At 40.2% G+C, this 22,570-nt stretch overlaps 1 protein-coding gene across 3 annotated transcripts in view; it reads left to right on the plus strand.

The window, feature by feature from the left end:
* The window catches only part of NDFIP2 (Nedd4 family interacting protein 2), a 65,265-nt gene that overhangs the window by 18,518 nt on the left and 24,177 nt on the right, over window positions 1–22,570 (plus strand). For 2 of the 3 annotated variants that reach the window (XM_054011850.1, XM_054011841.1), the window contains exons 2-4: window positions 6,765–6,918; window positions 8,177–8,310; window positions 14,469–14,556. In XM_054011850.1, the coding sequence (XP_053867825.1) occupies window positions 6,765–6,918; window positions 8,177–8,310; window positions 14,469–14,556 (376 nt within the window). Of the gene's footprint in view, window positions 1–6,764; window positions 6,919–8,176; window positions 8,311–9,491; window positions 9,552–14,468; window positions 14,557–22,570 lie in introns of all 3 variants that reach the window. The other variant, XM_054011859.1, reaches the window with a different exon arrangement.

Consider the following 22,570-nt stretch of genomic DNA (forward strand, 5'->3'; position numbering starts at 1 on the left):
CTATAAGTAGTTTTAATTTCAAAGTTAGCATGTTAAATAATAGAATTTAAAATTTAAATGTTATAAATTTGCATGTGATTTAAGCTAATATATATACACATCAAATTTTAAAATAATAAAAGTACATTTTTATCCCATATGTAATTTACATCTAATGTCCACCTTATTACTCTGTATACTGAAACATCTACAGACCATTTTATAAAAACAGTTCCTCCTCTCGGTTAGTTTGTGTATGCAAAGATTAGCAAAAAGTTGAGCTGTGTGCATGCATATATGAGGTGTTCTTGTATATCATTGGTTCTCAACCTGCAGCTCGCGGGCCACTTGCAGCCAAATCAGCACACAGCTACAGTCCATGTGACCTCATTGGCATACAGGTAGTATATATATTGTGTGGATGCCACCCACATTACACAGAGAGAGCTGCATATGCAGCCTACAATGGTAAATAGGTTGAGAACCACCATTATATATGAACACACATGGTAGCTGTAAGCTGGAGTTGGGAGTAGCAGGAAGTTCTGCTCAGGGAACCCAACCTTCAGGCAGCAAAGATGATCCACTGCAGAGCATAAGGAGGATTTGTTTACAAATGTCGAAGGCTGTGTGTCTGTCACAGAATACTTTCCATGACTTCTGCAGCGGCCGGTGCTGCCTCAGGGGCTGTCCGAATTGGGCAGGCACTGGGCAGTTTGGGTGTGTGGGAGGGGGCTCAGGGCTAGGGCTGGGGGTTGGAGTGTGGGAAGATGAGGGCTCTGGCTGGGGGAGCGGGCTCTGGGGTGGGGCCTGAGATGAGGGGTTTGGGGTGAGGGTGCGGGCTCTGGGGTAGAGCCAGGGATGAGGAGTTTGGGGTGCAGGCTGCCCCAGGGGTTGCAGAGGGGAGAGAGGACTTGCACTCCCTCCCGCCCTCTCTTACCGTAGCAGCCCGGGACTGGGGGAGAGGTGCATCTGCGCGGCCCTTGACAGCTTGCTGCATGGCTGTGCGGCTTAGAGGGAACTTAAGAGGGGAGGGAAGTTGGCTTCTTATGTGGGGACCAATGCTGGAGACTAAAGATCCCAATATTTTGTATTTCTCACAGAATAGCAGGTTTAGTCTTCAGGTTGTTTGGAGAGTGGTAAAACATTAAATGCATATGTTTGAGTAGATGAATGTGAAGACATGTGAGGGGGCAGGTGGAAGAGAGTACAGAATGAGTTAAAAAGTAAAGTATTGAGAGATTTGAGAGTGAAAAGTGGAGAGAAGTAGACAATACAGTAAGACGGGGTGTGGGGGGGAGAGAAGACAGCTATAAAGAGGGGGAGATAGAGAAAGAAACAGACACTAAGGAAAAGAGAGGGGGAGAGATTCCAAGATCTGTTTCAGGAAAGAAGGGAATAGAGGAGTGAAGCCACAATGGAAAAGAGGGGATAACAAAAATGAGAAATATAATAAGTTGCACTTTTAAGTTACTAAATAAAAAGTTTGACAGTTAGCATTAAATACAGTATGCAACAGTGGTTCTCAAATTTTGTACTGGTGACCCCTATCACATAGCAAGCCTCTGAGAGCAACCCCCCCTTACAAATTAAAAACATTTCTTAATATATTTAAGACCATTATAAATGCTGGAAGCAAAGCGGGATTTGGGGTGTAGGTTGACAGCTTGCCAGTGATGGAGAATCGGTAAACTGTTTGTGGCTAACTATTCTCACTGTTAAAAATGTACACCTTATTTCTAGTCTCAATTGATGTAGTTTCAACTTCCAGCCATTAGATTTTATTAAACCTTTTGTCTGCTAGACCGAAGAGCCCAAAAAGACTCTCGGAAAGACTGTTTTGTGGTGACTGTCTTGAAAGAGAATTATTTCTTATAAAGCATTTCCTATGTGAAGGTCGTTGGTACTGTTATATGGCACAGTATCCCTTAGGATAAAATTTATCTAGTGTAAGAGGATAGTCTCATTATCCATATCTTATTTTTAATTGTTTGTATTTAGTAGCTTATTGTGGCCGAAATGCACCAAGAGTTGGCCAATCCAGTTTTAAGCCACTACTCCATGAGATTAGCAAAGGTGGTAAAATACAGTATTACATTATGACAATAACAAAATAATGTTTGAAATCACATAGACGCAGATAGTTTGAGGAAAGGGTTGACAAGTGACAACCACATCCTGTATGGCTGCATGATTAGTTATGAAGATAGCAAAAATATGTTAAGTGACTGGAAACCAATAAATGTCAATGACGAAATTCATTTCTGTAGTAACTGCCAGCTCTAGTGAAGTAACAGGGATGAACTGGGCTGAATGTGTCACAGGATACGTGCAATTCTCTCGTATAGTTTCTTTGCATTTTTGACTGTCATGGGATCTAACTGTGCTTAAAGAGATCAGCAAAATGTCACCACTATTTCAACAAGCTGAGACTTCGACATATTTGAATGAGATCCTTATTCAACTGAGTTGTTCTTTCAGCAGTCAGTCAGCATTACAACAGAGGAGAGGCAGACTCAACTTATGCAAGTAATGAGATTTATGCAAAACACACACAACCTTCTGAAGGTAAAATGAAAGGTATAGACAGAGTATATGATACAGATTTTTTTGGTTTGTATTTAGATTTAGAAATATAATGGGGTGGGGGCGGGGGGGGGAAAGCAGGCCACCTGCAGCCATTTTCTCTTCTTCCTTCATCCCCCACTCCGAAGACTTTTGCAGGAGTAAGCAGATGCCATATTGTGAGTTTAATGTTCTATTTGAAGTCGTACATCATTTGACATCACATCTGGTTGCTGTGGAAATGATGTGTCACAAATAGAAAATGAGTACTTCAGTTAGGGAATAAACTATAGAAGGAGATGCAGTGTTGTCTTCTTTTTAAAGACACATGGTTATGGTAATCAGAAGTGAAGTGTGAAAATCACAGGTAATAGTCCTATCATGCATTTTATATAGTGCCTTTCATCCTAAAAGATTGAAAAGAACTGAAAGAATTGCAGATTCTGCCACTGAAAAAAACAGCCTGTCCTGGAATTGAGTATGTCTGATAATTTTAAGTTGTCTGAGATACAAATTCTTTATAACATAACTTACAATTATTCAGAAAAAATAAACTATTTGTGTTTAAAAATTGTGTGTGATAGAAATGAATGATTTGGACTGTATTGTTTGTTCTCCAGTGATCTCCATATGTCTTTGAACCTTTGATTTCAGAAGAATCATTGTTATACCTAACTCAAGACCCATTTAGAAATCCAAAGAATTTAGTTCATGTAATGTGACCTTGATGCCTCCTGAGCCGGCAGCGTGTGGCAGCTTTGAAAGGGGGATGGGAAATCAGGCATCATATAGTCAGGCATAAATAATTCAAGGGGAATCTAAACCTGCTGATAGAGGCATGCTCTGTTTAACAGTAAAGCTTTGTACAGTCAGCAAGATATCTTGATAAGTATGTGACCTGCCATAGAATGTCAGTTAACTGCTGTCAAGCAAATTGATTTGTGCTAGAGATGGCAAACTGAATTAAGGTTAGGAAAACAAAAAGATGTTCTATTTTCTGCTGCCTTTAACTAACAGAAAATTGTAAACATGAAAAGAGAGGAACATACTACTGTTCGAAACCTGTACTTAAAATGCATGAAAAAAATCTGGTAACTGAGAGAGTTTTTCCTCAAGTTGTTCAATTAGTCGTAGGAGCCTCCTTGACACACAGTGGTTAGCACATAAAGTCTTCTTAACTTGGCAGCAATTCACTTGTTATGATGGCAAAAATAAACAAAATCTGTTTTCTCTTAATGGAATGGCATAAATCAGAATACTGTTTTAAAGCAGTATCCTGATGTATTTTTTTGAAAATGTTACTATTAAATATCAGCTTATCAGAATGTAGTGACATAGCCGAAAGAGGAATTGGCATACCATATCAGATCATTTAGTCCAGGAGGATACTGTGTCTGCCAATGATAGCATCAGGTGCTTCAGAGAAGGCCCAAGAAATCCTGTGGTGAAGGATCATGGAAAAACCTGTAGACTTGGACTTCTTCCTAATCGTCATCAGTTAAAGATTGCTTCATGTCTTGGACTGTGGGGGTGGTTATATCCCTTCTGATTTTCTGTCCAACATAACTGGCTGATCTTTTTGATCATACTAAGCTCTGGCCTCCATCATATCTTGTGGCAATGAGTTCCATAGGTATTGCTTATTTAAGTGTTGCCTTATATAACTTGTTTCTCCATTTCATAGAATGACCCCTTGCTTTTGTAATACAAGAGAAGGTAAATGTGTTGAATGATCAAAGAATTATTTTGTATACCTCTGTTATGCCTCCTCACTACACTAAACAGCTGCAGTCTTTTCAGCCTCTTCATATGGGAGTTTTTCCTTGTCTCTTTCTTTGCCATCTTTCTTTTGGACCTCTTCTATTTTTGTTCTTTTTTGAGATAGGGTAGCCAGAACTGCAGATGATATTCCAAATGAAGGTGTACCATCAGCTTCTATAAAACATATTTCCTATGTTCGGCATCCCAACACTTGAGCTGTCTCCAGAAGAAACATTTGGGTGTTTTATTGAAGACTTATAGTTAATTCAGAACCCAGCAGTTTGCATTAGTGCAGTCTGTTTTTTGTTCCACTTTGCCTTGATAGTCATGATCGAATTTTGTCTGTTTGCTACCCCTGTGCCTAAATTGTTAGGTCATTCTGAGGTTCCGCAGCGTTTTCTCTAGTCTTCACTAAGCAAAATAATTTTTTGTTACCTGTATATTTTTCACATTAATGTTCATTCATCCACTCGTCTGGATCAGTAATAAGATACTACAGGTCCTGGAACAGATCCTTGTGGTACCCCAGTATTAACCCTTTGTCATAATGAAAGTTGATCACTTATTCCTACTGATTTTCTGTTTTACCCACTTCCTGATGGTATTTTTACCTCTCCTCTGATGCATAGTTAGTTCCTTGAATAACATCTTGTGAGGGATTCTTGACCAAGACTTTTTTGAAAGTCCAAATAGCAGATAAAATATAGTTTATTTTGTGAAACATTTAAAGATTTCTAATAGGTTAAAGAGGAACTGTTTCCTTTACAGAAACTATGCTATCTTCTTATATAATTTTTCTCAAGGTGTTTTATAATTACTTAGTAACTGTCTTTTCAAACAATGTATTTGCAGTGGAACTAAGTTTATTGGTCTGTCATTTCCCACAATATTTCCTAGTACCTTTTTTAAAATGATAGGCACTGGGACAATATTTACAACTTTTTGGTCCTCTCTGTCATATTAGGTAATCTGTTTTATTTTTAAAAAAACAGGAGTACTTGTGGCACCTTAGAGACTAACAAATTTATTAGAGCATAAGCTTTCGTGGACTACAGCCCACGTATCCGAAGAAGTGGGCTGTAGTCCACGAAAGCTTATGCTCTAATAAATTTGTTAGTCTCTAAGGTGCCACAAGTACTTCTGTTCTTTTTGCAGATACAGACTAACACGGCTGCTACTCTGAAACCTGTCTTTATTTTTAAAGTTCCTCCAAATGTTTGCCATCTGTTTGGGGACTTTATCCCTTACCAAACTTATTCAACAACCTCCTCTTTTGACATATCAATCTCCAATAGCACTTTATCTTTTCTTTTTTAAACAGAGTAAGACTGAGATGGGTATCTCACCAATATCTCTTATAGTGAAGGTTGATGTAAAGAAATAAAGACATTACAGAAAAGATAACTTAAGTTATCTTCCTTAATTCTATTAATCCAAAGAAACCACTAGTCTTCATATGCTTAATTTCATATGTTTTCTTTTCTTAGCTTTTTGCTCTTCAAATCTTTTAGCCTTCCTAATACCAGTACTTTCTACCTGCCATAGCTTGTGCTCCTTTCTTTTGAATTTGTTAGATTGGATTTTCATTTTCTGAAGGTTATTTGTTTTGGCTCAAACAACCACGAGGATTTTATGTACTTAAGGGTGTTAGTGCAGCATCATGCCAAATGAGGTTTTGTTTTATTTTTCTTTTAAATCCGTATACTTGCCTACCCAAATTCTTCTCCTATAGATCATGTTTACTTGTATACTTCACTGTAAAATATCTCTAAAACACAAAGTTTAAAAAAAGAAAACCTGCAATACCGTAACTGATTACTATAAAAGTATGTGGGAAAGAGATTATTGGTAGAAGCAGGGGCTTTAATAAGAATATAGACTGTCTCAGAATTTGAGTTGAGGAGACCATAAAACAGAACATGCATGGGTACAAATATCAGATAATTAGATAAACAGACTAGGGTGTATTACTTGCCTTTGGATTAATACAGTGAAAGGGTAAGAGTTGTTCATCTGTTTTGATTTTTAAATGGATTCATTTTGTTCATCTACACATACATACCATATATTTTTTAATGGTTTAGGATCGTCAATACTTTTTTAAAAAAGCTTTTTGTTTCAGTGAAACTCATTTTAAGCATCAGAATCAGTTTGATAGCAGAGGAGGTTTTAAAATGGAATGGAATTGTACTGAACACCTTGAGGTACTTTTGAAGTGATTGCTTACAGGTTGCTGTTAGAAGTACTTCGATAAAAGTCTCTTGTGTCTATTAAATCTTAACTGTTGGGTATATTAACTTAGTCCCTGAATTTATTAGCAGAAGTTTTAAATTATTCCAATAAGCTAAAAATAGTGCTAAATTTCTGTTCTTTGGTAACATCTGAAGGGGTTAATGTCAACGTTTTACTTGTATATAAAGAATTCCCTAAATGTGTTTTGAAATTTTTGTGTTTTTCAGCTTCACAATGAAGATGATCCTCCAGAGTCAACTGTTGAGGAGCCATCCACTTCTACAGAGACTGCACAAAATTCTCAGCCAGCAGCTTTATCTGAAGCAGATGTTTCTCCTCCACCTTATTGTAGTATTGCTGTAGAAGCAGCTGCAACCTCAGGTATTTTTCCTTTATTATATAACAGCTCTAGGTAGTATTACTGTTGGAGAGGATCATGAGTCAGCTACTGATTTGGGGGTGTATGATGCCGCCTTTTTTTTTTTTTTTTTAATACTTACTGTTACATCCGTGGGTCACCTTTAATCAAGCATGTTTCTCTTTTTTTGTGTGTGTGGTTTTTTTTTTTTTTTTTTTAACCAAAACCCAGGCAACTTTTGGAATTGTGCTGACTGCCTAAATTACCATACTGTGCAAATAGCGTATTATTAGCTCAAGATATCCCTTAATTTTTTTTTTTTTTTAAAGTTCTGTGTACTTTAACTCCACAGTCAATCTTTGGCTCTTATTCAGAGTAGTCCCCAGGTTTGCAGGATCAGGGCCACAATGCATACATTTCCCATGTGGATACCATGAATAAATGTCCACACATATGAAGTATTTGCAAAAGAAGCACCTCTGCTGGCGTCATTTAATCAGCTGCAGAATCCGGTTATATGCTGATGCCGGGGTATAAAGGGAAGCCAAGTACTAGACACTTGTTAATATTGCTTGGCTTTGCAAGGTATTAATATTTTGTACACATAAGTAAAATGTCCTAAAACAAAATTTGTTGTCCATGTTACTTTTTTAAAAGCAATATTTTACATACTAACTTAGCAAAATCGAGCCATTCCAAGAATAAGCAATTGTCCTGCCTCAGTAGACCAACTTCAGTTTGCAGCAGGGCTCTGTAGTTGATGAGATGTGACATGACCAGGAGAGGCCTCAGTTCACTAATTTTTTTATTTATTTTTTTTTTTATTAAAGGATCTGAAACTTCTTTTAGGATGTTTCTTTGCACCCTTCTTCCACCATCAGATACAATAATTTGCATATGAGTGGAACACTTGCATTTGCTTTTTAGCAGAATGTAATCTCAGTTCCAAAACTCTTTGCCCTTTTGCAGTATCTAGGTCAAACTTTAAATTAATTACTTTTGAGCTGCAGCACTAGGCATCTTTAAATTTGTGATTCACTCTTTCCTGTTCTTTAAAAAAATAAATAAATAAAAAACCGAAAAACTTCTCACAATGTCTGTAAACACTTATAGGTCAAGTTGCTGTAGAACAAAGAGACTGAAATTAATGACTGTACAGTTTAAATGTCACCAGCCTTGCTGTTACTTTAGTGCGCATTCTTTAAGATGGCTGTAGTCTATGGTTCTTGTTGATATTTTTCTGAGATACAAAGCATGAAACTCATTTTTTGTTTTTAACAGAAACAGAAACACATAATGAATTTTACCCTGTACCACCTCCATATAGTGTAGCTACCTCTCTTCCTACTTACGATGAAGCAGAGAAAGCCAAAGCTGCAGCAATGGCAGCTGCTGCAGCAGAAGCTGCCCAAAGAGTAAGTGACCTATCTCTAAAAATCTTTTGGGGAATCTGTAAACCAGGTTGATTTTGATAATGTACAGTACTCTAAAGTAGTGATTTTAAAAAGCATTTAGGCCCACACTTTAACCTTTTTTTATAATAATTGTTATTGAGAGATGTCTTTTGGATGCTAAATAGCTTTTAAATTATAGTTAGATATTTGCAAGGCATTCTGAAGATGTGAAGTGCTATAGAACTGCAGAGCATTTCTTTGAAATACATCCGTTTGCTTATCACTTTAAAAAGCTACATTCTCTGTTAGATTTTGATTCCATAGCTAGTACATATCTGGAGGGAGAGGAGGAAGCAGATTCATTGAGTTAACAATTACAATTCCTGGGATAGTGCTGTGATATTATGAATGGCTTCTGATGGTAGCAAAGAGGTATGTTGCTTTTTATTGCTGGCAAAGAAAAAATGGACACATTGAAACAAATATTTTTGTTCTTTTAGCACAGGGGTTGGCAACCTCTGGCATGCGGCTCACCAGGGCCGGGTCGGTTTGTTTACTTGCCGAGTCTGCAGGTTCGGCCGATCGCGGCTCCCACTGGCCGCGGTTCGCCAGCCCAGGCCAATGGGGGCTGCGGGAAGCGGCACAGGCTGAGGAATGTGCTGACCGTGGCTTCCCGCCACCCCCATTGGCCTGGAGCGGCGAACCGCGGCCAGTGGGAGCCGCAATCGGCCAAACCTGCAGACGCGGCAGGTAAACAAACTGGCCCGGCCCGCCAGGGTACAGCAAGCCATGTGCCAGAGGTTGCCAACCCCTGTGTTAGCATGTTAAGGATGATAATGTTGCACTGGCAACCTTAATTATGGTATTTCCTAACTTTTGAGTGCTTGACTTTTCAACCTTACTGTTTTTCATGTAGCATTTTTGTGTGTAATCTGTTTTATATGATATCGGTACATGTGCTCTTCCACCCTCTCCAGCCCCAAGTTTCCCCTTGTTAATTCATTTCTTTTGAAAGATTCTAATCGCATTTTCCTGGTTTTCATTATACATTTAAATTCTAAACTAAGTGACACATTTAAAAAGTAATTTAAGTGAAAACAGAATATTTAAAATAATGAAATGGTTTGTTTGTCTGTAATAAATGGCTTTCTCTTAACACTGTTCTTTAGTTCTTTTGTCTTATGTTTGTTTTACATGCTTAGCACGGCCAGTTTAGGGAGTCTAGGAGTCTGTTTGATGAAATATTCCTCAGTCCACCAGAGGTATGGTACAGTTCTATCTAGTTTAGAAATTGTTGTGAATTTTCCTGCTGGTAAACAATGATGGGTTCCCTTACCCACTTCAGAATTATCTTATCACCATTGAAATCTCAGAATTGTTGCATATGCTAAATATGTGCCATTTTAGAATCTGTATTTGAATTATGCTAATATTTATATCAACCCTTTTTTCAGGGGATTATAAATACAGTTAAAACAATTTATTCTGAAAACCATTTGCGTTATATAGAACTGCACCAGCTAACTGTCAAACGGGTTCCTTAAGACTCTACTCTCTTAATTGACTAGCCAATTTTTCTTAGGGTAGACCCTACATGCCAAGTTTCAGTTACAAGAAAGTTATAAACCCCTGAAAAACATTCATAATGGAGCTGATGATAGAACCTTATTCATAGTGGCAGTAACAGGTGCCACTAAAATGGAAGATGCTGGAAAGTTAGTGCCTTTCTGTTTACAGGATATGCTATTGTATTTGTGATACTTACCAGATTGCAACATTTAAGGAGGTAAAACGCATTAACAATCTTGTAGTTCTGGTCTTCAAAAACAAATCAGTTGTATAGACAGAAGTATATCATAAGATTTGTAACAGTTACAAAAAATATGTATGAATTTTTCGGGCATAAAGTGACCAGGTGTCCCGGTTTTATAGGGACAGTCCTGATTTTTGGGTCTTTTTCTTATATAGGCTCTTATCACCTCCCCACCCCCTGTCCCGATTTTTCACACTTGCTGTCTGGTCATCCTATTTGGGCTGCATAATCCACTATATGAACTATGCAATAAAAGGGGTTAAGTGAATTAAAGTTTTTTTGTTTAGCTCTCTAAAGGCATCAAGGGCTTACAGTTGGGAAGCAGAGACAGGTCTTTAATTTTTATAGAATGTTTTGAATCAACATAACTGTGACAGCGTTTAAAAGAGAACTGGATAAATTCATGGAGGTTACGTCCATTAATGGCTATTAGCCAGGATGGGTAAGGAATGGTGTCCCTGGCTTCTGTTTGTCAGAGGTGGAGCTGGATGGCAGGAGAGAGATCACTTGATCATTACCTCTTAGGTTCACTCCCTCTGGGGCACCTGGCATTGGCCACTGTCGGTAGACAAGATATTGGGCTAGATGGACCTTTTGGTCTGACCAGTACGGCCGTTCTTATGTAACATTATGTGTTTGTAGCAGTTTCCACCTATTTAAAAAAAAAAATCTTTATAACAAGATATTAAGCAATAATGGGGATTCAGTTCTGGTCACCACATGTCCAAAAAATTAAAAAATTCAGAGACCCCATTAAAAACACCAGTAGGAGGCTGGGGGTATTTACTTTTCAAGAAAGACTGAAACATCTAAAACAAAACTATACAAAACAAGATTTTCTGTACAGTAACTCCTCGCTTAGTCGTCCAGGTTAATGTTGTTTCGTTGTTACGTTGCTGATCAGTTGGGGAGCATACTTATTTAAAGTTGCACAATGCTCCCTTATAACGTTGTTTGGCAGCCGCCTGCTTTGTCCACTGCTTGCAGAAAGAGCAGCCCGTTGGAGCTAGCTGGTGGGGGCTTGGAATCAGGGTGGACCGGCAGCCCCCCATCAGCTCCCTGCTCCCCTAAGTTCCCTGTGCAGCAGCCGCCCAGCAGGCTATCAATTTCCAGCAGTCCCTCTCCCCCCCACCCCCCCCCCCCACTGCCATGTGCTGCTGCTGCCCTCTGCCTTGGAGCTGCTCCTGGGAGCCTCCTGCTTGCTGTGCGGTGGGGGGGAGAGAGGGAAGAGCGGGGCTAATGTCAGGGTGTCCCCTTCCCCCCCCCCCCCCCCGCTCACCCCATTTTTATAGAGCGGGGAGGGAGGGGACACGACAGGGCTCAGGACGGAGGGAGCATGCTGGCAGCGGGGGCTGTCTCAACTTGCTGATCTACTTAAAAAGGCAATGTACTTAGAGTGGAGTTGGCGTACTTAAAGGGGCAATGCACATCTCTCTCACAGGTACACGTATTTTTGGTCATACCTGCTGAAATATTACTTCATTTGTAAAATTATAAGTTTTATATTTTGCTGTGGCTAAAAACAGTAAATAAGCAAATAAATAATCTTGCTAGTTTGGTATTATATGTCTGTTTTTCCCTTAATGTCGATGAACTAAAATAATATTAATATAAAATTAGGACTGATGTGTGTGTGGGGGGGGAGACTCTTTAAGAAGCTAAAAGAATTTATTTTTTTCTCTCCTGACCATTATGCTGTTTGCAGCAAGAGGAAGTCTGTCTTGCCACTTTTAAACAACGGCATCATAATTTTTTAGCTTTTCATCACCTTATGCACTTAGCCTTAAGTACACATCTTAAATACACATTTTCAACCCTTCTATTAAAATTCCTCTAAACAGATAATACAGATTTCACATGTATGGATAAGAATTTTATTGTGTGAAATTTGCTGTTTCTAGTTTAGCGTTTAAAATTGGACCTGGAATAAGATCAAACAACAGTGAAAGGGTCAGTGTTTGGGTGTCCAAAGTTACATGAAGTGGCTTTAAAATATTTATATTTTTGGTACTTTAAAGAGGACTGTTGTACACTATTTTTTGGTCAGTTACAACTTTGCATTTTTGCCATGTAAATTCATAATCATCAAATTAAATGAATATATTTTTTTCTCTAACTGTATCATGACACCTAAAATTCTATGTGTAGGCAAGACAAATGCCAAACTACGTATACATCTTATCTCAATCTTCGATTTTGATAAGAGGTGAGACATTTAAATCATTAAAACAAAGCAAGGATTAGGTATTTCAGTGTTTTAACATGACTGAGGAATTTTGTGGATCATTATCTTGTAGGTGTCTCCTCGTATGTGACTTGACTTCTTTAAGAAGGTAGAAAATAAACTGTGATGCTTATCCTGACCACTGGTTTACAGTTGTGCTAGAGGTCTGCTATGGCCATATTTTGAAGCCCAACCTGGATTTCCCACCCACCTGGAATCTGTCTGCACTACCATCTCTTCTTTTGGGCTCTGCCTGGTGGGGACTTTGTGCCTGTGAGCTGTCTCTAGCTGCTTCTTGCCCATGGGGTTGGTGGTGCAGCAGCTGTATGTCCCATTCCTGCCCATCTACACCTCACTGCACCGTATGGCATGCTGAGTGACTGGCACTCAGATTCATCAGCACACTCACTCCTCAGTGTGCACACCCAAACCTAACACTTGTAATTGGCTCTTGTTGGGTGCAGGCGCCTGTTGAGTTGCAAAGATCTAAATTGTGCCCCCTGGTGGTACCGTGTTAGTGAAGCTTTTGATTTGCTTTGATACATTATTTTGAAGTGTGCTACCACATGAGATTGTCTAGGATGGCAATCATTACTGTAACAGGAGCTTACTTTGTGCCCATGACAGTAGTTCATGCTAGAATTTCCCAAAATGTACATTGGGAAGCCCTAAGCAGTGTAATTAGGGCTTGAAAAGAAAAATATTTTGTCAGAGGAAATGACAGCTCTAATATAAAATGTGTACTACTTAGGTTTGATTGGATGTGGTATAGTGTTATAGTGCATTCATATTTAAATAAATCATTTTATTTAAACTTAGATTATTTAATAAGTGTGTATATATTTGGGATTATGTAAGCCTGCAAGTTTAGCATCTTAAGAAACTAGGTACTTCACTGTGTGCTATATTAAACTGACTTTTCTTATTCCAAATACTTAAATTTGGAAGCTTAAAAGCTGGAACTTACCCTACTTTGGTAGTGTAAAATGTTCTTATGTAAGTTGTCCCCTCTTCTAACCCAACAACTGAAAACTGTATGAAGATCTCACTTTAAAAAGATGAATTAAAATACTCTCTAGCTCTTGCATATAAATAAATATCTTAATACATATTATGTCTTTGTATTTGTACAGGTTGTGCCCTACAAAAATCTAAATTTTTGCTAGTGCTGGGATCTGAGGCTTCCAATAGACCCTTAAAATCCAGTCTTCACCAACAGTATTTAAATGTGATTGAATTGTAGTTACATAAAAAACGTTTAGCAATAAGGAGCTAAAATGGTAGTCATAGCTATGGGAATTATTTAAAAATGTCTCTACAGTAAACATCCTTGTGTATAATTTATAAAGTATGTTGTGTTGAAAGATGACACTTTACTTAAAAACAAAAATCAGAAACCTCAGTGAATTTTGTGGTTCTAAAAATGTAATGATCCCTTGAACTTCAATAAAAATGTCAAGTATTTCTGATATGGTAAATATTAGTCAACATACAAAATATGAATTCCTTGACAACTTAGTGGTATCCTCTCAAGTTGGAAGAAAATAATTACCTGTTACATGAGAATAAATAGCATTTATTAAAAGTAGTTCATGCTAGAATTTCCCAAAATGTACATTGGGAAGCCCTAATGCATTTATTAAAATGGATATTAGCTATTATGTCTACATATTTGGTTGGCAAGTACACTGCAATTATTGTCTTCTGTTTACATTGAGTACATGAATAGGCGATGTTAAAATACATTGGGCTAAATTCATCCATGGTGTAACTCAACTACTGAAGACAGTGGAATTACAGTGAGGATGGATTTTTTTTCTGCTAGGTGTTGCACATCATTTTGTCTCTCAAATGGTCTGTAGCTCAATTTAAACTGAATATATCAATTTCAATGTATGTGTTCCAGTTTCTTTCTCGAAAGTTCATTTGAGTTTCATTGATAACTGGGCTTTATCATAGTAAAGCAATAAACTTCATTTGTCTATAGCTTAATAGACTTAATAGTATTTTGTTCTTTTGAGGTTCATTTATGTAGATCTGCCATCAAATGGGAATCTGATGTTTTGAAAATCACAATTAATAGTTTAAATCTGCAAGATGATGCATTAGCCTAAAGTTAACTTTCCTTCACTATAAATCCAGGAAGAAGAATATCCACCTCGGGATGACTTCAGTGATGCAGATCAACTTAGAGTTGGCAATGATGGCATCTTCATGTTGGCATTTTTCAGTAAGTTATTTTTACATCCCAGATATTTGACGTGTATAGTTGAGATTTCCATTGGAACAGCGGAATATGAAAGATAGCCATAGTAAACTGCATGAACACACTGTAACAAATGGAATCTTTTTACTTATATACAGATGTAAAACAGTACCTGTTACTCAGAAAAAGCAAGTATGTTGTGTTTTTTCAGTCACTTCTGAGAATGGTGTTAAAACTAACTTACACCTGTCACAGATAGGTCTGAACAAATCCTCAGTTAATAGCCTCAGGAATATCAAGATTATAAGGTGGACTGCATCATACAGTTCTAACAGCTGCAGAACTGCTAACTTGAATTAAAAAAATCTGGATGGCAGAAATGTGATTGATTACTCTTCTACCTGAAAATCTACCTGTAATACACGTATATGGGCGGCTTACAGACTAAATAGCTATGGAGGGATTTGTTCAGACCTACATAGTATTAATTCTTTTCAGTTGAACAAACTTAGGTATGTAAAATATAACTTTAAATTATGATCAGTTTAATAATGTAAAGCACTGTCTCCAGATAATCTTTGGATTGCCACCAACACTGCCTTAGCACTTACATTCACTGAAACTGTGTGCTGTGCACCATATACAGTAAAAGCTTTATCTGGCATGTTAGGGGAATCGGGGGAGGGGGGGGCGGCGGTGCTGGTAAGTGGAAAAATTCTGGTTAACTAAGATGGAAGGAGTTTGGATGTGGGAGGGGATGCTGGATCCAGGCAGTACTCACCTTGGACAGCTCCGCATAAGCGGCTACCTGTCCCTGCTGCTCCTAGGCGAAGGCATGGCTAGGCAACTGCCTCTGCCCGCAGGCGCCACCTCCCAGCCAACGCTTGGGTTTAAAACACCAACAGGGAAGAAGGAAATGATTTAAAGTTCTGCAAGTTGTTATGTTAAAGAGAAATGGGATGAAATAACGAAAGGGGTACTTCAGCATGGAAATAAAAACTACACACTTTCCAGAGGGTGAGATCAGTAAGAGTTTGGAGAATTGTCCCCATTCCTTGGGGTATGTAAAACTAGATAATTCTGACCTATTCCCTACAGTACATTTTCTTGTGGCTTGCCCTAAGAGAGACATAACTCATTTTCTGTTGCTATGTCTACACTGCACATCACTGGCAGTGGTGTGTAAGGTATGTTTTGGTACACACCACAGTGAAAAGTAGGTAGTGTTCGCGCTGCACTGTGTAGCTATATGCTTCTGTGAAAGGCACTGGTGAGGAGAGACAGCAAGGAAAGGCTCAGCAGTGGGGAGCTGTTTGAGCACTGGGGAAACTACACTGCTAAAAATAGTTGATGTGGAGACACTGCTTGAGCGAGTAGGGTTCAGATGTGTCCTTACTCTATTTGCCTAAGCATTGCCTTACCATCTGCATTGCTATTGGTAGGGTTCGTGTAGTGCATGTGCTGTACATGCCGCTGAAAGGAGTGTGCAGTGTAGACACACCCTATGATTGCCTGACTAGCTTCCAGCTTTACATTGTGATTTTAGGTGATCTTTGGTTTAAAAAAAACCAGATTTGCCGCTTTTAGTTTTAATTGTGTAAAACAGCAAAGGGGTCATTCATTATCTAAACTTGTTTTAGCTCAACTGAAAGAGAATCAGACAAACTTCTACTGTCCAGCTGGTGTTCAGAATCAGTTTATGATCTGTAGCTACCATCTAGTGGTAAAACTCTAAATTGCATTGAAAGTCATGTTTTCAAGCCATCTAGTGGCCATGTCTGTATTTTACAAACGGGAGGGGAAACCTCAGTGCTGGTACATTTAATTATATGATTTTTTTTTTTTTTTTTTTTTTTTTTTAATCTAGAGTTCTATATAAGCAAATATGTTTCCTTATAGAAATATAAATATAGCATGTGCTGGAAGTGGTACATTGTAGGAGTAAAATAGTGATTCATATCGATAAAAACAGCAGAATGAATAGTAAATACATCTTTAGTAGAAGCTATTGCTGACATTAGCTGCCTTCGCGTCATGTAAAAAATGAGACATGGGAGTTCAGTAGCATCTTATTTTTATGCTGTAAAATATTTGTTTCAGAAGAATTATAGCTGAACAGCAAATCTGGACATAAATTAAATGATTAAAACTAAAAATATTGAACATAATTTATTTTTTCTTCATCCAAAATATATAGCAAAATTGTATGTGTCTTTAGCTGAGCCCTCTTCAGGATCACATCTTAATGTAGACTGAGTACGCGTTGAATTCCACATTCAAAGAGATTATCCAAAAATCAGATAGTGTAAGGATAGAAATGAATAAATGAGAGAGAGCCAGGTTTAGTAATGTTGAAGAACATGGCAAGAGTTTAGAACAATAAATTAATCCATCAGAGCAGATTATGCCAATTTTCTACCAATATTTGGACATAGTTGTAAAGGGAAATGCTGAGGTTAAGGAGTATAAACGAATAACAAGAAAAAAGTGCCATGCAATGAGGCTTTATGGCACATGGTAGAAATTGTGAGGATGCCAAGAGAGATATTCCTAATTGTTCTTAGGTGTGTATTTCTGGTATCTTAAAGCTTAAGAAGAGTGGCTAGTTCTTGTTTGAGTAGTGTCCCTGTGGGTGCTCCACTTGAGGTGCACATGCACCCCATGTGCCTTCGATCAGAGTTTTTTGGCAGCAGTACTCGTTCGGTCTGCCCATGCACCCCAGGCATCCTCTTGCCCTGTACTGAGGGTATTTAGAACTGCGACAGCTGAACTGCCTTGAGTTCCTTCTCAACCATGCTGGCCAAAGATGGAATGTGCATAGTACTCAATACTTGTTCTTTATATTTTCTTTTTATAATAGCTTTTCTCTTAGTGAGTTAGTGTGGTGTTTCTTTTTGGGGGTCTTTTTTCCATTGGTTGAGGCTTTTGCCTCCTACCTTCATGCCCCCTTGTTTGAAGAAATCTGTATTTATTTTTGGGGCATGCCTAAGTCCCCAGGTTTCTAACGTTGCCTCACTTGCTGGGAGTCCTTCCCAGTTAGCGATGGCAACTTGCACTGTTTTCTGTCTTCAGAGATTCACACCTGCTTTCAAAGTGCAAAATCTGCATTAGTTTTAAGAGCTGCTCCAGGAGGGGCAGGGAGATTAACTTCATCTCCTAATGATGAGACGTTCCTTTTGTCCAGTGTCCAATCCAGCCCTGGAGACCACATCCCCCACCCCACCCAGTACAGTGGTTTCCAAGCAACCATTGTTCCCCATCAGCCTCTGGGAGACCTACAAATGACATGGGGAAAGACTTCTCCCTAGAGGAGTACTGAATCTTCTCAAAGAGCATACCTCTGAGATGCATTGTAACAAAGACCCCATGCCCCTCAAAGGCTTCCACAGAAGCTTCAAGTAGTCTTGGTACAAAGAGCTCTAAATCAAAGCCCTCAAGCACATCTAAATTCCACAGTACCAACTGAAGACTTCGGTACCATAGAAACATGACTCTGCTGATAGAGATTCCAGGGACTTCACATAGAAGAAGTTGGCACCTCCGGCAGCTTTGACTGCATCTTTGGTACCGCAGCAGACATTCAAGCAGGCATTGGTGCCTCCAATACCTTCCTCGGTGCTGGAGGCCTCCACATGTGCAGCCCACCAGGTTCCCACACAACTGTACCCAGTGCTGCAGGTTCAGGTTTTCCAGGGATTTGCTTGTCTTCAATGAACTTGTTTCCTTTATTGATCTCAATCAGACCCCCAGTACTGCAACCTCCACTATCTCCAGTACCTCATATGTGACTGGTACTACCTGATTCCCCAATACCCATGCATACGGAGAGACAAACCATCATTCCTCCTTTGTTTGTGCCTCCCTTAGACTGTGTGGATGAGAGCTCTTCAGACTCTCAGATTTTGTTCAGGGCTCTTAAGATTCCTGCCTAGACCACGGTCTCCTGAATTTGCTTCATTGAGGGGTACTTGTAAGCTTGGGAGACCTCTATGTGCTCAGCACCCTCTTTGGTACAATTAGTCCTGGATACCTTTCCTGTTCCGTTGTTGTCCCTCCCTGGCCGTATTAGGACCCTTGGGCTTTTATCACCAACAGTTCTCCAGGGTTGCAGGGAATGCCAGTGTCAGCACTCAATCAGTTCCCTCCGCTCCTCCACAACAATCTACACCACTGGTGGAGAAGGTTGAGGATCAAGAAAGGAGAGCTGATAAAGAGGCGACCCCAGAGACTATTATTTCATCATCCTCCCGAGATGAAGTTGTTATGCCTTCTCTGTTCCATAGATGACTTGAAATAATTTCAGAAGTTGATACAAAGGGTAGCAGATGCTCTTCATATCCCATTAGAAGGATTACAGGAAACCAGCACAAATTGCTGGATGTTCTTCACACACCATCTTCAACACAAGTAGTCCTTCCAGTAAACCAAGTTTTGTTAGATCCTGCCAAGACAATTTGGCAACCCCCCCGCTACTGGCTCCCTGAATAGCTGAGAGAGCAGACACAGTACTACGTTATGGCTAGTGGTTCAGACTATATTCCCATTCTGCACCAAACTCCTTAGGTGTGGATTCAGTAATGAATCCACAGTCCCAAATGATAAAGACCAAAAGTGCAAAGACTTTGGTTGCAAAAGTTAGTTGTCTGCCACCCTGCAATGCAAAATTGCTAATTGCCAGGTGATTTTGACAAAACATAATGACATTAACTATTCAAAATTTAATTCCCTATCGAACATCTTCTGCAAGAGCTGAGGGAACATCTTCAGGCTCTCATCACAGAGGGAAAACTTTTTGCAAGGACATCTTTGGGAACTTCTCTTGATTCTTCCACACAGCAGCAGCCCACTCTATTTTTACAGCTGTAGTTCTGTGTCCAGTGTTGTGGAAATCCCGAAGACTGCAGCCACATGAAGTCCAGAACACTCTAAAGGACCTCCCCCATGGTGGTCTTAACTTAGTCAATAGACAATGATTTCCTGCATTTGTTGGAGTATAGGGCCACCCTTTGGTTGTTGGGTGTATATAGGCCTGTAAACAGGGAGATTTAGTTTGGTTTCAGACAGCTCAGTTTCCCATCTCTACCATAGGGTGCTGGAGCCACCTAAAAAGAAATCCAGAATGGAGAGGTGAAAGTTCTTGATCATTCCACCTGAATTGATGCAATAGCCTTCATCGACAAAGTTTTCATTCTGACCATAAACATGTCCATTATCCAGACCTGATGCTGTACATTCCTGCCCCCTCAATCGTCTCACTTTTGGGGATCATCAAATTACCTCCAGCAAATGGATTTTGGGGGTCATAACATTGGGCTTTTCCATCCATTTTTTTTAGGATCCTATCAGTATAGACTCCTTCCTTGTATTCTCTACTGTCCCTACACAGCTTCACCAATGGTGAGTAATAATCTTCTTTGAGTGCTTGCATGTGTCCATTCCAGTGTAGGGGTATGTGCGTCCCTAGATAGTTGCTGGAAATTTTTCCCGTAGTGGTATCCTTTGGGTCTGCTCTAGCACCCCCTGGTGTTACACACTCACAGCATCTGTATGAAGGGCCCTGCCAAGCCCACTCCTCTTCAATTCCTCCTTACTGCCCATGACGGTTGCTGGCACCCTCATTGCCTAGGCAGTTCCTCTCTTAGTGGATTTTCTGACAATTTTAGTGTAAATAGTTATTACAGTTTTTAGTAATTAATGGAGTTTTAATAGTTCTATATGGTTTGGACTCCTCCGCTCTTAGATAGTGGAGCTGTCCACTGTCCTGGTGCCGAGGCTTGCCTTGTTCACTGTGGTTCAAGCCTTGAGCTTCATACAATACGTCTATGCCTTTGAGCAACCTGCACTTGACCTGCCTCAAGTGTTTAGGGGAAGCTCATAGGAAAGTCCACTGCCAAATTTGCAAGGAGTTCAAGCCCCGGACCCAGAAGGACTGAGTTGCTTGATTTGAAGGTCTTCCTCATGGAGGCGTCCCTCAGACTGGCCTTGGAGCTGTGCTCGGAGTCAGCACCAAGTGCCTTGACCTCGGTTCAGCGCGCTCCTCCATCATCCTATGTCTCCTGGTATCGATTGTCTTCCCTAGTGCCCAAGAAAAAACATGTCCAGCAGTCCTCCCTGATCCTTGTTCAAAGGATAGAGATCATGGGGGCAGTACTCGACTTGATGTAAGCAAGGGCTCTGCTTCTGGACAAATGGCTCCTCTTGATTGTGTCCCTGATAAGATATCTCCAAAGTCATCGGATGACGACTGTGCAAAAGTGCCTGAGTCTTATAGGTTACGTGGAGTCATGCACATACATAGTGCAACATGCGAGACTAAGACTCAGGCCTCTACAAGCCTGGCTAGCCACAGTCTACTCCCTCTCTTGCCATCACCTGGATTCTGTGCTCATGGTTCTGGTACAGGTCCTCAAGTTGCTGATATGGTGGCTGCACAGCCTCATGGTATGTGCAGGTGTGGCCTTCTCTAGCCATCCTTGTTTCTGGTATGCAACACATCAGCCCTTGGCTGGGGAGCCCACCTGGGGTCCCTCAGATCTCTAGGTCTTTGGACTCCAAGAAGAGCTTTTCCTGCACATCAATGTCAGGGAGCTCAGGGCCTGCCAGGCATTTCTACCCCACCTGTCACACACATCTATTTCGATCCTCCTGGACAATATGACTGCTATGTTCTACATAAACAGGCAGGGCGTTCTGTGCGTTCTTCTCCGCACCTCCCCCCCGACCACCACCATTAAGCAATCAGCCTGTGGGAGCTCTGTATCAATCACTCTATCAATCTAGGGGCATCTTGCCTTCCCAGGACTCACAACCAGCTAGCAAATTGCCTCAGCAGACCTTTCTTCTCTCACCAGGAGTGGTCTCTGTCTAGACATTGAGGGACATCTTTCAAGTGAGGGGGGACTCTGTTGCACTTTATTGCACGAGTCTAAATGAGCCCATGGGTCACTGCCAATTCATGCCTGCAGCTCCTCAGGCACATGGCAGCATGAGCTTTTGTCACGGTACATGCCTGTTTACATTTACTGTGCTTTCAAGGATAGTTTATACCTTTAACAGAGACACTCTGAACAAGTTGCTCTCGATTCTCAGCCATGTGCTAATTTCTCTCAAGTAGTGGAAGAATCCAAACCAGGTATGCTGAGGAGTTCCCTTCAGCCACCCCCCTCTCCCGCTTTCACAATAGTTTTGGATGCGTCACTTCTAGGATGGGAGCTCATCTACAGGTCCACACTGTCCAGGGCACATGGTCCACCAAGGAGTCTGTCCTACATATTAACTCTCTGGAGCTCAGGCCTGTAAGATGCTTCCCATCATTTCCTCCCTGTGACAGAAGGTCAGTCTCCAGTACAGATAATGTAATTAATTGGCACAGTCCTGGACTCAACAACGGCCAGAGCTTTCCTACCTCAGGTGAGGTTTCATACAATGCAAAGCTTTATTCTAGACTTAAAGGCTCATTTGCTCACCACAATGCAAAACTGTTCAAGGCTACTCAGTAACATGTCAGAGTGCACTTGGGTAGTCCAATACGCCAGACTGCCTTTCAGACTTCTCAAGGCTGGTTGGCTGAGGTGCGCTCATCAATGAGACACCACATAGACATGTTAGTGCACATTCCAAATTGGATCCAATCTGCCTTAGATTGGAGGATGGATCCAGCCCATATTTATGAGGAATTTCCCTTTGTCCTGTCTCAGCTATCTTTTACCTTAGTCACAGATGCCTCGGACCTCGGATGGGGAGCTCAATTGGGATCCCTGCAGATACAAGGTTTCTGGTCTCTCCCAGACTTGTCTCCACTCTCTGATATTTATGTGTAGCTATCTGATTAGTTTGCATGGTGTTCCTTCTGTGCATCAGCGAAAGGGACATGTTGGTGCTGACTGACAATAGTATGGTCCTATTTTATGTAAATGGATGGTGGGACATCCAGTCCTCATTACTTTGCCCCAAAGTTATTCTGCTTTGTCTGCATTGCCAGCTCTATACTTCTGAAAGCAGCCTACCTCCCAGGGGCTCAGAACAGGATTGCAGATTG

The sequence above is a fragment of the Malaclemys terrapin genome, chromosome 1 (genome assembly GCF_027887155.1).
Source record: "Malaclemys terrapin pileata isolate rMalTer1 chromosome 1, rMalTer1.hap1, whole genome shotgun sequence".
Lineage (NCBI taxonomy): Eukaryota > Metazoa > Chordata > Testudines > Emydidae > Malaclemys > Malaclemys terrapin.